Here is a 14,206-nt window from a genome sequence, read left to right on the forward strand (position 1 = left end):
GTGGGTAGCCAGGCTCAGCCATCTTCACTGTAAATTCAGGTCTAACTTCCAGATGGAGTCATGCTCTTTGAATTACTTGATTGTTCCTTGGAACCACATAATTTAATAATCTGTGCAGATGTCAGACCACAAATGTCAATTAAGGACCAATATAATTAGGGCGGCTCCTACCAGCCTGTGACTGAACAGGACTGGGTAACGATTGATCTGATCAATCCAACACACCCCCAGGTAATCAAAGCTGATTCTCACATAGCCTCAGTGATTTGCCTGCCAAGTGACAGGACTGTTAAATCTGGTGTAAATCAGCCTGTTCCATCCCAAAGCTCAGCATCGGGCTGATTTACACCTCAGTGTTCAGAAGGGATCTAATTTATTTAATTACTTGGATCCCCTTTAGCCACTACCAAGGTAGAAGCTGTTCTTCCTGGTGTCCAAATTTTGGGGAAAATATTAATAAAATAAATAAAATATTAATACTTTTGAAAAAAGAAAAAAGAACTTCAATATATTTCACTGAGCATCTCATGTTTGAAATGTAATAGATACAGTATAATATGCAGAATATGACAGAAACAGTCTTTTGCTCCATTAATCCTTAAATGCAAAAAAATAAATAAATTGTGTGTCATCTAATACATTTTCTAGGCATTTTAAGTCATATGCAACATGCAGACAAAGAGCTCATAAAAACTTGGGCAGTAGACCAAGGTCCGATTACATTCTCTATACTAAATTTTTCATCATTAACTAAAGAAATTGTTTTTTATTTGTAACATGAAAAGGACACTAGATTGAGCAGAGAGAGCGTCTAAGACCACAGCAAAGCATTGTCTTTCAGTGTGAAAGAAGGCTCTTGCACTGAAACTGGGACAAACATGTACTTTGTAAGAACCTCTTCTTACCAGATGATGCCTCCATAGAAGAGAGAGAAAATGAAGTAGAAGGCAATCGAACCCCACGTCACAAAATGGTTCATCCACGTCCAGAAATGAGTCTCTAAAGCAAGCTATCATTACACACACACACACACATACACAAACACAGGATATAAAGCTAGGTGTAAAACACTGAGACAGGGGTATGTAGAGCATCAATAAACGACAGCAATCTGCCTCTGTGCTGTAAAAAAAAAAAAAAAAAAAAAAGGCCATGCCCCCAAACTGTGCCACATTATCTTCTCCTGTTAATGGACACTGACATCATCCTAATACTTCACAACAAACTGTATTTCATATCGGGGCTGTGGCAATACAAGTGTGTCCCTGTAGACTGAAACGTGGTACACAGCTCTCAGCTGACACACAGTAACCATCATCTTAAAGCTGCATAAAGCTACTTGCTACCCAAACATACTCCAAACTAATATTACACTGCCAATGTATGAGAAAAATTCTCAATCATATTTACATCAGAATTTAAAAAGTATGTTATTGTTAGGGTAAGACTGCTTTCCAAGTTTACTGTTCTAAGAAAATTGATGGTTATCATAACATCTACATTTGCTTAACTACTGTATTAAATTCTACTGTATTGTTTAAAAAAATACTGCATTTTGCCAATTCAGTGTTATCTAAAAATTATAATGAAGTGTTTGACCAAATACATAGAACACATTTTGATTCCTTTAGGCGTCATTGCAACTGATAATAGCAGTAATAATTGTGTAATACTGTATCCTGCAAAACTGTTTTTTTCTGAGGCAGTTATCATTCCGCACCATTGCAACTGTAGTTATTATAGTAAAGTTGTTGTTGTTGTGGGAGCATAAAATTGGGTGTAGTTTACCTTTAATGTGACTGTGATGACCATGACAGTAAAGACCAGCGTTCCAAACGTCCAGTTTCCAAACATCTAGAAAACAGACATACAACTGTAAATGTTTACACACATGGACTAGCAATATAAGAATATGGCAAGATCATTATATGGTCGACCTGTGTATATGCAACTTTGCAATTTCTTCTTCCTCTTGTCAAGACTTAACTAATAAATAAAGTTATCCCTCTTTGACTCAGCACTATTAAGACAGTACAAGGCTGCAAATTATTCAAGCATAAATCTATGACATTTTGTTGGCATTTCATTGCAATGAATAATGGATATGAAACACCAGACACAGTTGCTGTATTAGATATTTACTGATAATGTTGCTAGGACTATATAATATTATAAACCCTTCAAGTCAAACCATAAATCTGGATAAAAGATGGAGTCTGGACAGGTGGGACAAGGTGAGCAGTGCTGTGGTCGAGTTGTTGAATGGAGAGAAAACTTCTACAAGGCATCGACCTCGGTTAACAAGTTGAGTGGTATTACGCTGCAGAAAATGAGACCTTGCCCTCCGACTGTGTACTGTCAGTAGCTTCACCACCGCTCGCTATGAGAATGACTCCTCTTTTAGGTTGAGAGCTGTTGGGGGCATTCTTTTGTTTCCAGCCAATTCAGGGCCCTGCTGGAGTTTAAACACTGAAAACTGACGATGAGAAGACTAAGACGTATCCACAGATGGATTCAGAGGAGCAGACAAAAATTCTGAACCTTTTAGAGGATTATTATTCAAGTTCTCGTTTATTTATATTACAATAAAAATATACAATAAAATATTTTATAATAAAATTACTTTACAAATAGCTCCTTTAACCATCACTTCGGAGCAGTTTTATACCATCTGTGGGAGTAATGGAACAAGGAGCAGCCTTAGTAGGGAACAGCCTCAAACTTCTCAGTGAGGTAACCAACTCCTTTTCCCTCACTAGCATGATCAGGTTCCCTGTTTGCAATTAATTTAAATCGAAATATTAATTAAAATAGACACTTTTGCTTTCACTGACAGCAAATTCTCCACCATCATCTTGTCAGTCAACTCTCCTTACTCTATTCAAGTGGTAAGTGAAATTCAATTCCTAGTCTGTGCTGCGACTCTGCTGCTGCACAGAGCAGCACACACTTTCATTTTGTAATTGTACATCCGTTGTCCGACTAAGTATTGATTTAATAAAACAAAACACAACGACCACAAGCACCATATAACCCCGGTAAAACTGAGTAATGTGGCAAGCCTAGTCCACGCTTGTCGTTACCAACCTACACACTGACTCTTGTTATTCTAACTAGTTAAAAACATGTGCATCTGTCGGCCTATGAGACAAATCTTCAGTATGTAACTGCATAAGATAAGCGCAAATTTGACGCTTGAGTGGCATGTATTTTTAAGTAATGTTAAAAATCACGTGTGGATTTAAATTTTCGGTCTGTCAGTGTATTGCAGAAAACAGATTAAAATTGGAGTTTACTAATATTACATTCAGGCAAGAGACATGGAATTGAGTAATGAACACTCAATTAACTTCAAGGGGAAATTGAGAAATGGAGGAATCAAAACAGATTACAATTTAACAGAATCATCAGGGTTCAATGAACCACTGCATGTTTTATGATTGCTTTCATTTACCTTGTTTCAGTGTTTAAAAAAAGGAAAACAAAATCTGTGTTTTGCACTCAAAAGTAGGCGACATGCAAATATACTATAGAGCTCAGCATACGTTATCCTTATAATCATTAGCAAGACAATAATCTGTTGAGGAATCATCCTCATATTTCTCTCATTAACCCCCCAAGAAGACATGCGTTCAACTGTAGAGCAGACTCTTACCAGCTGCCTGTTAGCTCGCAAGATCTGAAGACATGCACAGCGTGAAGGCAGAAAGAAAAGAGAGTAATCAACAAAAGAGAGAAGAAAAAGACAAGCGAGCGATAGAAGTGAGTGCTTTCTGAAATACCAAACTTCGAACACAGAGAACCACAGGCAAAGATATGAAGCTGGAAACAGATGTGGTAAAGAACCAGATACATAGAAGATATGGTAAGAAGAAAAGGTGCAGTTAATACAACTTACTCAAGTGAATGACATACATGCTGGTATGGTAATAGAGACAGACCGACCATATTAAAAGGCTATTAAACAAAATGACAGAATGAGGAAGAGACAGGTAAGAAAAGAGCAAAATTTAGTAAGGGAGCTGTTAGAAGACCAGCAGGCAACCAGCCCCGTCGATAACAATAACTCATCATAACACGTGCATACACGCACGCAAACACACACCTACACATTAATTCATTACTTAAAGCAACATTTTTCGAAAATGGTTTGGATTGTCCGCTCAGCAGGTTACAGAATACAAACATACAGTACATCATACACACACACAGCCATAGGACACACCTGTCCATTGCCCATAAGTGTGGTGTCTTCTCCCATCAGTATGTAGGATCCGAAAAAGAACACGAAGGCGTGACAGAAGCCCAAGAGGGTCCAGTACAGGAACGTCCGGAAAGACAGCAGAGAATTCTTGCTGATGTCCCTGTTGGATACAAACATTTTTTTTATAGGTAAAAATGGGCCCAAAACGGCATGGTTCTGTTCATGTTTAATTACTGTAAAAACCCTAGGATTGTTAGAATGAGAATTAGCAGGCTTTAAAAAAAACTCACAGACAACAATTAAATATCTAAACAACTTAAATTTATATTCTAAATAAATAGTTCAAGCACTTTCAGTGACCCATATCTATTTATGCCTGTTCTCAAAAACTTTCAAGACCTTTAATATTTTGCCTAAAATTCACAAATTTAAAGGATTTAAAGGACCCATAGGAACCCTGGTAACATTAAATTCATATTATCTGTCTTTGCCATAACAGCAGCAGTTCAAAACTGTGCAAGAAGATGTTTAATATAGCCTGACATAAAATAAAGTGACTTTTCTTTGGTAATTAAAATTATGGCAGACATTCAGATTTTTTAATAACATGAAAACTTACCAAAGCAGCTTCCCACAAACAGTTAACAGTGTGCACTGACAGATTACATGTTAACTTACCTGTACAGGCCAGGTTTATTCTGCAGTACATGTGGATGGACCAGCTGCTCAAACAGACTGTACACCAGGATGGGAAGCGAGGTGAAGCAGATGTTGTACAGTGTCAGATAAACACTGTCATACAGAGTCTGGGATGGACAGAGACACCATTTCACTTAACAACAACCTATTAGTTTAAATTCTATTCATCTAACATGAAGTAAACTGGTGTCTGATTTAAGACGTATTATAGACATATTACAGGTTAAAATGTGACAAAGCGTCCTTCTGTATCTCTACACTGTATACAGTCTAATTTCTTACAAATAATTTTTAGGGCTGATATCATTTTCTCTAGGTCCAAAGTAATAACTAGATTAACAGACTAAAGCTTGAGTAAGACATTTAAATATGATAATAGTTTGATTAATAATTAAGCATAATTTCAAAGCGATGATGCATAAATATTTAGAGTTTAAATTCAAAATGTGAGATCTGCTGGTTAAATGTTACAGCAACTTTTAATGACTCCAAGCATTAAGTTAAACTCATTAGTGAACATCAAAGTTTTACTTGTCGAGATTTTTGAAACTGAAAATTGATATCAAACTGCCTCATCCCAAGACGAGTTAAGGAAATGAAGTCAGTGAGAAACTGTGCAACATTAAAACAACAAACATATCCACAATGACTTTTGAGAGAGCGGAGAGATGGAGAGATAAAGAGACTTACTTGTTGTGAAAACAGACAGAAGAACTGGTATAAAAACTGGGGTGTGATAAAACACACATTCTAGAAAAGACAGAGTGAAGGAAAGAAACATTAAAAACATTGCAGTGACAGGAGGCATGGCCGTACACAGTCTTGTCAACAGCTGATGTCAAATCTAATTTCCATAATTTAGAATTTCTTCCATACTTGAATGCGTGACCGGGAGATTTCCAAAGAAACAAAACCGAATAATAAGCGCTCATTGTAAACCTGTTATAATCCTAAACTTATTCTGCTCGAGGAATACATTTAACTAGGGATGCACCGATACCATTTTTTTCAAACCGAGTACGAGTACGGGTATGGGTATTTTCATTTGTGTACTTGCCGATACCGAGTACCGATACCAATATTTCTCCCACAAAAATAACTATTAGGTTACAGATGCACTGAATTGGAAGACAGGATTTATTTTCTTCTCTGCTTGTTACAACAAAAGATAATAAATTAAATAAAAATAAATATAAATAATCATCATGTCCTGTATCAACAAAAAGCCTCCACATTGGCACTGTCTTCACATTTGACAAAATGAAATTTCGCAACTTAAACAATGAAACTTATTACACAGTTAACACAGTCAACTTAATAGCTCAATTAAAATATTGCAGTCTCCACATTTGAATCAAACTAAATATAAATTGAACTAGTCACACACAGACACACAGAGACACTCACACACACAGTCACACACATACAGACACACAGTCACACAGAGACACTTACACACACAGTCACACACACACAGTCACAGAGGGACACTCACTCACTCACTCACTCACACACTCACACACTCACACACTCACACACACACACACACACACACACACACACCTGGTAGCATTGTGATGCTGTAGAGTGGGTTTTCCTCCACATCAGAAAATCGCTCAGTCTCTATTCTCCTTTCCTCCCCTCGACACCTTAGCAGCAAACAGCTTGCAGTCTGCCTTGCTTCTGTCATCGTCCCTTATCTTGAAATAGGTCCACACTGCTGACATGACGCTTGCTTTCCTATGTCGCCAGTTCAACTTTTTCCTAACCAGGCTGATTCCAGTTCGACATCTCCCCCTAGACACTGACAAGCCACCCTCTGATCGCGGTTTTCAGTTTCATGCAATGTAAGGCCTAATGCAATAAAGTGGCATCGGTGCGTGGTATCGGTGAATTTTTGCGAGTACGAGTACGAGTATATGAGCGCAGTATCGGCCCGATACCCGATGTCAGTATCGGTATCGGTGCATCCCTACATTTAACTTCTGATATTAAGGTGAGTGAGTACATTATGATTTTTATAGCAATTCATAAAAGCTTGTGCAGCTAAAGTTGACAATTTGTGATCATATCCAAGTCTTACCTTGTAGAAAAAGTACTGTACAAGTGTAGCTATTCGAATGTAGTAGAAGTGACCGTGGACCAGCAGAAGTTTAGCCAGGAACTTAAACCTGGCAATTGCATAGTCACTGTTTCTCACGGCCTGACGACCCTCCTTCCCCATGATACCTGGAGACACACACACACACACTCACATTGGAGGACACACTGCATAATACAATTAAAGACTTAGACAGCATATTTTGTACATGTGGTGAGTGTTTACCTATGCCCACGTGAGCTTCCTGTATCATACTGACATCATTGGCTCCATCCCCAATCGCTAGTGTGATGGGTTTCTCTGGAGATGTTTTTAAAAGGCGAACCACCTGGAACGAACAAAGTGATATAAACATTGGGGAGTTTAAGTAAGTTTTCTGAAGATCCATCACATGAACGTACCATGTGAAAACACAATTATACAGTATGCACTTTATTTTTTTAAAAGTATAACCAATTTCCAATTTCAACTTCTGGGGAGATAAACACTCAAAAACATGCACATATAACATAAAAAAATAAAATAAAATAAAATATATAAAATGTGACACCCCTGATATAATGTTGAGTCCATAAAAGAAGTAATTTTAAACATAAGGGTAATGTATTTTGGTGTGTGTGTGTGTGTGTGTGTGTGTGTGTGTGTGTGTGTGCGTGTGCGTGTGCGTGTGCGTGTGCGTGTGTATAGCAGAGGCCTGGTACCTTTGCTTTCTGCAGTGGGGCCATGCGGCAGCACAGCACAGCTGAACAGTTTTTACACACTTCCATAAAGAGCTTCTCGTGTTCCCTCAATGCTAAGGACAGACTGGCCCCATCCACGACTAACCCGTGCTGTATGACATGATCCTCCTTTATCCTGGAGAAAAAATGTAGAGAAAGAGTCAGAAAAAGAACCCCAACCACACCCTGTCCAAAGAGTTTATCTTGCCTCCGTGTGGCCACAGATCCACTTTGCTAAGTTGCAGGACTAATGGACTTTAATGGTGAGTTTGTGTTTTAAAGATTTATCTCTTTGGAGAACTTTTTAGCTCTGAAAGCCTCAGGCTTTGTTTTGTTGATGCTAAGCATATCGTAGGACCCAATTATATACAAAAAAACCTTTAATCACTATAGCTTGCCCACAGCCTTCATCAAAGTAACCAAAGCATTACGTTGCTTTGGAGAGGAAATTCTGACTCAAAATTGTAATATTTACAATGTTAATGAGCTAATAATACAAATTCAGTGTTCTCTGAGAAAAATAAGGTCCTCAAAACACTGTCTGAAGCTAGAAAAGTGGCAGGATCTGGCAAACATAAACCAGGTAAAACAGTATGAAAATGTGTTGTCCTTTAAGTTCAGTTTATTCAGTCACAAAAACGACCAGTTTGTTTTTTTACTTTGTTGAGGAATAACAAAAATCAGTCAATGAAGATCTTTCTCTACTGATTAAAATTTCTTCCCCAACACTGCATAGTGTACCTTTAACCAATCAAGTCAGCTTATTCAGATTTTTATGCTGTTTCTTATTAAACTGCAGCATTTTGAGGCTAATTTCTGAATGAATTAATATATTTTTTTAAATAAAACATGAGAACAAGTTTAGGTCCAGAAAGTTTACACTGATGCAGACAGTAAGAACAATACATTAAACAAACAAATGGTATCCAGTTAAAGCCAAACTCTTAATTTAATAGTTAAATCACTCCAAAGGTATCAGAATACAATGACTCAGGATTGATTTTAAGATCTACACTGTGAATATTCTACAGTCTAAAGTAGAATCACACAAGCACTCACCTCCTGGCCAGTATGCGGAGCTGCTCAGCACACTCGTTATCTGAACGTTGCTGCAGAAGCTCCAAGATGTTCATGGTTCTGTGGAAGTGGCCACAGGACAGACTGACGCTGACTGCTGTCTCATGTTTGTCTCCTGTCAGCACCCATACTTTGATCCCTGCCAGCCGCAGAGCCTCAATGGTCTCCTGGACTTTGTCTTGGAGTCTGGGAGAGACAAGGGAGAGAGAGAATATATACAGTGTAATCATGTTACATGTACTCTGTGTTCAAACTTTCCAATGATTCCTATGTATAACTACATTAGGGCAAATCCCAAGTTAACATAAACCTAGAGAAAATCATGTCTTAGACTTGTTTGTGTGAGGTGATGAATCTAGCTGGCATTTGAGCCTGAAGTCTTATTGCTGTGGGCGTAATGTGGTGTAATGTGGTTGGGCCCTGGAGGCTTGCTGGTAAACAACAGTGTCCATAATTCAATACAACTTTTGACAATAACTCCACATTTCTTGAAGCTCATACATTATGGTTAGACAAATAGCTAGTCGTAATGTGAATGCTTCAACAACAACACATGAAACTAAATGCTCCTGGTGTCTGTGGTTGTCTTTGTTATCCATGTCTGATGACAGGAGAAGGGTGAACTGCCTCTCAAATTGTGCAGCACTGATCTTTTTTTGTTAGAATATTTATCCTATTTCTGCCAGTTATTATTTTTAAAGAGATTAATAGACAATGAATATGATCTAATATTCCGTGTCTATCAGCATTAGGCTATTCATATTAGTCTCAGAACACAGGGAGATTTTAGTCTCGTCTTCCATAATGGAGGAGATCCTTTGATTGTGACCATGTGTGCCTGAGGAGGAATTCATTCCAGATACAGAAACGGAGCAGCAAAGAGAAAAGAGAGAGGCAGCACAGAGATAAACGGCGTGAGAGAAGCGAGGGGCTTATGCGAGGAGCAGATGGTGAGCGCATGCAATCACATATCAACATTCATTTCCAGAGAGGCTCAGTGAGGTGACGTCTCCATCTTCTGCTGACTATACATTGTGTGTTTGTTGGAGATTCCCCTGCCTGTTGTGTTATTGGTCTGTTTTTGGCCATTGGTTCTCACTGTTTTATAATACCTTATTTTAAACTCATAAAGCTTTCACACTTATCTACTGGAACATAATAATCTTTAGTTTGCTTATCTAATTCTTTACTTCTCCAGCTTGGATCAATTGTCATCTTTATATGCATGGTCAAAAAGCTAGATTTTTACAAGACAAGTTTATTGCCATGCTAGTGGCACTGTCAGGCTATGCCTAGCCACAGCAGCGCTTGAAACTAAATGCTACAATCAACGTGCTAATATTTTAACAATGACAATGCTTTCATGCTGATGTTTAGCAGATATGTTTCCCATGTTCCCCATCTTAGTTGAACGTGTGAGCATGCTAGCCTTTGCTAATAAGCACTAAAAATTAAGTGCAGCTGAGACTGATGTGAATGTCATTGGTTTTACAGGTTTTATCATGAACCAAAGTATTGGACAAATGGAAGTTTTAAACTGATAATGGCCCTAGATTAAAAGTCAGTGGATGACCTAATTAATTTAGACATTGACTAACCAATAGCTGTCAAGACATTTCTAAACAAAAAATGGTCAATCTGCTGGTGGTGTTGACAGAAAACTTAAGAGATCATCAAAGTCAGCAGGCTAATCCTCTGGGGACCATGAATGTCTATCAAATTTCATGACTATCCATCCTATCAGTCACATTTCAGTCTGGACTGAGGTGGTGAACTGAACATATGTCAGACTGACATTGCCATCCATACATCCTTGACGCTAGAGTGGCTAAAAACACACAGGAGGAAATTAAATCTGAATCTAGTAACACATAACATGTTAATGTTGTTAAAGCTAACCAAGCGGAAATGAAACATATGTTTTATCCAAACATTAACTATATGTAATTTACTCAGTGCTAGCGGCAACACGTGATAAAAACATGTGAGTTACATAATTTTCCATCTTGATAAAGGTCTTCTAGGTCATGGTAATTCTAAGTGCTGTATTGCAGGCAACTGGACGTGTTTCAGTTTCTTGAAGACGTTTCACCTCTGTTCAGAACTGAAGAAGCCTCTTGGATGAGAGGTGAAACATCTTCAAGAAACTGAAACACGTCCAGTTGCCTACGATATAGCACTAAGAATAATTTTCCATCATACAATATACTGGAATGATCCACACTGGGCAGCTGAAGTGGCTTTCAGATTATAATCAATCACCGATACCATTCAGTAGCTTTAATTTAATGCCAGTAGTCACGATGCACGCCTTTGCATTTTTCAAAAGCCAGCAACTCTTGACTGCGAATGAATTTATTCCTATGTATGAATCAGTTAATGCACTGTACATTGCATATTCACAACTATATTAGAGCTTAGCAAAGATGGTATCTTAACACAGTGATCACTGCATTGTGCCACTGCTTTCTGTTTGGAATGTGCTGCTAACCTGAAAAGACTTCTTCTTGACGTGAAAGACTTATTAATTATGAATATATGCATAACGTAATGAGAACTGTTTTTCAGGAGGGATAACACCAATATATAATCGTTAGTTTCCATACTTGTCCTCAACCCCCGTCGCTCCCAGCAGCTGCAGGTCTCTCTCGATGTAGCTGAAGGCCTCCTGTAGTCTCTCTTCCCTCTGCTGCAGCGCGGTGCGGGCGGCATTCAGATGCCTGTCCACTTCAATGTACTCCTCCGGGCTGAAGTGGCGACATGCTACCACCAAGGTCCGCAAACCTTTCTACAGTGGGAGGAGGAGGGTGGGTGAGGGGTAAAGGGAAAAAAACGGAGAAACCAATCAGAATATAAGAAAAAAAATGACATGAAGAAAGAACATTGGAAAGAACGTAAGAGAAAATTATAATGATATAAAATGAGTGCGTGTAGAGAGAAGGAGTAAATGTGAGGAAGTCAAGAAAATGTGGAACCGAGATGAGAAGGAAAGGGAGAGGAACGTAAGCAGAGAAAAAGAACAGAATAACAAATCATCAAAGCTTGGCTTTAAATCACCAAACCAGCCTGAGGGGTAGACGACCACAAATCAACCCAGTCCAGAGTACTGATTTCTGGGTACTGACGTCCGATGAAGTGATGTGGGGGCTGGAAATGTGTGCGTTTATGTTTGTGTGTGTGCATATAGCTGTTGTGGTGAAGAATTTACAGCCTAATGTGAACAGAGAGCGACAGGGCCAAAAGTAACCATGACATTGCCTGGAAATGCTAGACATATGCACACAGAGACACACAATTATGAACATATAGATCAAGAGGCATTTCAGAGTTGAATTTTTAAGGTTCCATTATAAGGTCCTGTAAAATATTCTATGAAGTGGCGAGTGGTATATTCAGTTTCTTTAATGAGTCTCAAGGGATTGTCTGCTTGTCCTTTGTATGGGGAAGAGTATAACACTGATATTATCATATTAACTCAACAGACTGACTATGAAATTAAGTACATTTAATCTAAAAGACCACCATATGTGCTGTTGATCAAGAGAAGGGAACATATCAGCATATCCGCCCAATGAATCTATGTCTTATATAGTGGCAACAGTACAAGCTGCTGAACAACACAATGAGTATACAGACATTTCAAAAATGAATATAAACTGTATTTCTCACCAAGGCAAACTCATCAACGTGCAGTCTCGTCTTTTCTATCTCACCACCTGTAGCAAAAGGCAAGATGGCCGACTCTGCGCCCTTGGTGAACAGCACATAGCCTCCTTTAAAGTCAAAACAACAAGAAGACAACATAGAAGGTAAACTTATACCTTCTGTACATTTGTATAAAGAATCAACTAAAGACACCTATTTATTGCTACTCTGTCAAAGTATTTTAATATATTTTGATTGCATTTCCACCTTGTTTTGTTAACTTTAATAATTTGCTTTTTGTGTGTTTGGATCTCCAGTCCTGTGTTTGACCATCTGACCAATTTGTCTTTCATTGTTATTTCCTGCAGTCAACATTTAGTCAATAATGCTAAGAATACTGTCAAGTTTCAAGGGGCACAGTGTAGTTTTGGGAAAAAAACAAGTGCAACTTTAAGGTGGAGTTACCTGAGGGAGTCTGCAGTATGACGCTCATTCTCCTGCGGTTGGCATCAAACTCTAATACATGGAGGAGTTTGTATCTGACAAAGCAAGGAGAGACACTCATGTTAACTCACTTTGGACTCACAGACTGTCTGTCCTGACCATTTCTTTTTTCACAGGTAGCTTAAACGCTGTAGTGGGTATTTGTCATTTAAAAGAGGCACAGGGTTTACCTCTCTGACTTGCTGAAAGTTTTGATCTCCATGGTATCTCCACTGATACCAATGAAGGCTACTCCGATCCTGAGGGGGGGGAAAGGAAGAAGTTAAAACTAGATTTCTGGACATTTAGATCTTCAACCTGGAGTTTTGAGTCCCAGGCTATTTCAGTTTTAATTCTATTGTATTTCACATTGTTAATGGTTACATCATATCTAAAAATGCTTGCACTGTTATGCATTCCAAGAATAAAAAGTGCCATTTTTAAACAAATTAACAATTATTTTTAAAAAGTTTGAGAGGATGAGGATGATGATTGATGAAATGCTGCAATCTGATGTATCCTGCATACATAATGGAACACAAGCTAAAAACGACCAGTCTGATGTGTATTAATCTGTTATTCAGTAGCAGCCTGGTGTCATTTGCATGCGAATTGACACGGATAAACTCTGTGGACGGCCGTGCGTAATGGTACTGTGCTAAGGCGTTGCAGATTTGTCGACACACTTGTCTAGCTGCCTTCAGACAGCTGCAGGGATTTAATTAACTGAAGGAGAAGCTTTTCATGCAGTATAAACCAGCTGTGGACAAGTGATACTGTGACAATTGCTTGTATCCAATACTGAAGCCACTGTATCACACCAAGCAATTCAAAAACATTTTTTGAACAGCAGAACACAGCACCAATATATGTAATCCCTATGTTTGTGCAATCTGACCAATGGTGTCACATTTCAGAAATACAATTACCTTTAATTACACTTCCCCTAAGCAATCAATGTACAGCATTGGTTGAGGTTTTAAATGGTACTGTAACATTAACTAAGTGTTATACTGATGAGAGATTATTGAGGTTATGGTTCCAACTGTGTTTGCTTTTGATATACATCAACACAGATTCACTGTCTGCAGCTCAATGCAGCATGGAGGCACTGGGTCATGGGTGCACCCCCTCACTGCTCGACATAATATAATTTGATGGTGTGAAAACTGCACTGGACAGGATCACTGACTTCATGCATCATGAATCCTGAAAGTTTTGTAAAACAACACAATCCGACAATTTAAAAAGGGTACTACACAGCCACATTTCTAAACT

The 14,206-nt window shown here is 38.4% G+C and overlaps 1 protein-coding gene across 1 annotated transcript in view; it reads right to left on the reverse strand.

Annotated features, from left to right (window-relative positions):
• The window catches only part of atp11b (ATPase phospholipid transporting 11B), a 56,933-nt gene that overhangs the window by 21,918 nt on the left and 20,809 nt on the right, over positions 1 to 14,206 (reverse strand). The window contains exons 15-27 of the mRNA XM_073476159.1: positions 13,120 to 13,188; positions 12,911 to 12,984; positions 12,470 to 12,573; positions 11,407 to 11,588; positions 8,783 to 8,986; positions 7,706 to 7,859; positions 7,230 to 7,332; positions 6,987 to 7,132; positions 5,594 to 5,653; positions 4,883 to 5,010; positions 4,226 to 4,364; positions 1,789 to 1,854; positions 906 to 1,009 (exon numbers count right to left, since the gene is read on the reverse strand). Coding sequence (XP_073332260.1) covers positions 906 to 1,009; positions 1,789 to 1,854; positions 4,226 to 4,364; positions 4,883 to 5,010; positions 5,594 to 5,653; positions 6,987 to 7,132; positions 7,230 to 7,332; positions 7,706 to 7,859; positions 8,783 to 8,986; positions 11,407 to 11,588; positions 12,470 to 12,573; positions 12,911 to 12,984; positions 13,120 to 13,188 — 1,533 coding nt within the window. The remainder of the gene's footprint in view (positions 1 to 905; positions 1,010 to 1,788; positions 1,855 to 4,225; positions 4,365 to 4,882; positions 5,011 to 5,593; positions 5,654 to 6,986; positions 7,133 to 7,229; positions 7,333 to 7,705; positions 7,860 to 8,782; positions 8,987 to 11,406; positions 11,589 to 12,469; positions 12,574 to 12,910; positions 12,985 to 13,119; positions 13,189 to 14,206) is intronic.

This window comes from Pagrus major, chromosome 11 (genome assembly GCF_040436345.1).
Source record: "Pagrus major chromosome 11, Pma_NU_1.0".
NCBI lineage: Eukaryota > Metazoa > Chordata > Actinopteri > Spariformes > Sparidae > Pagrus > Pagrus major.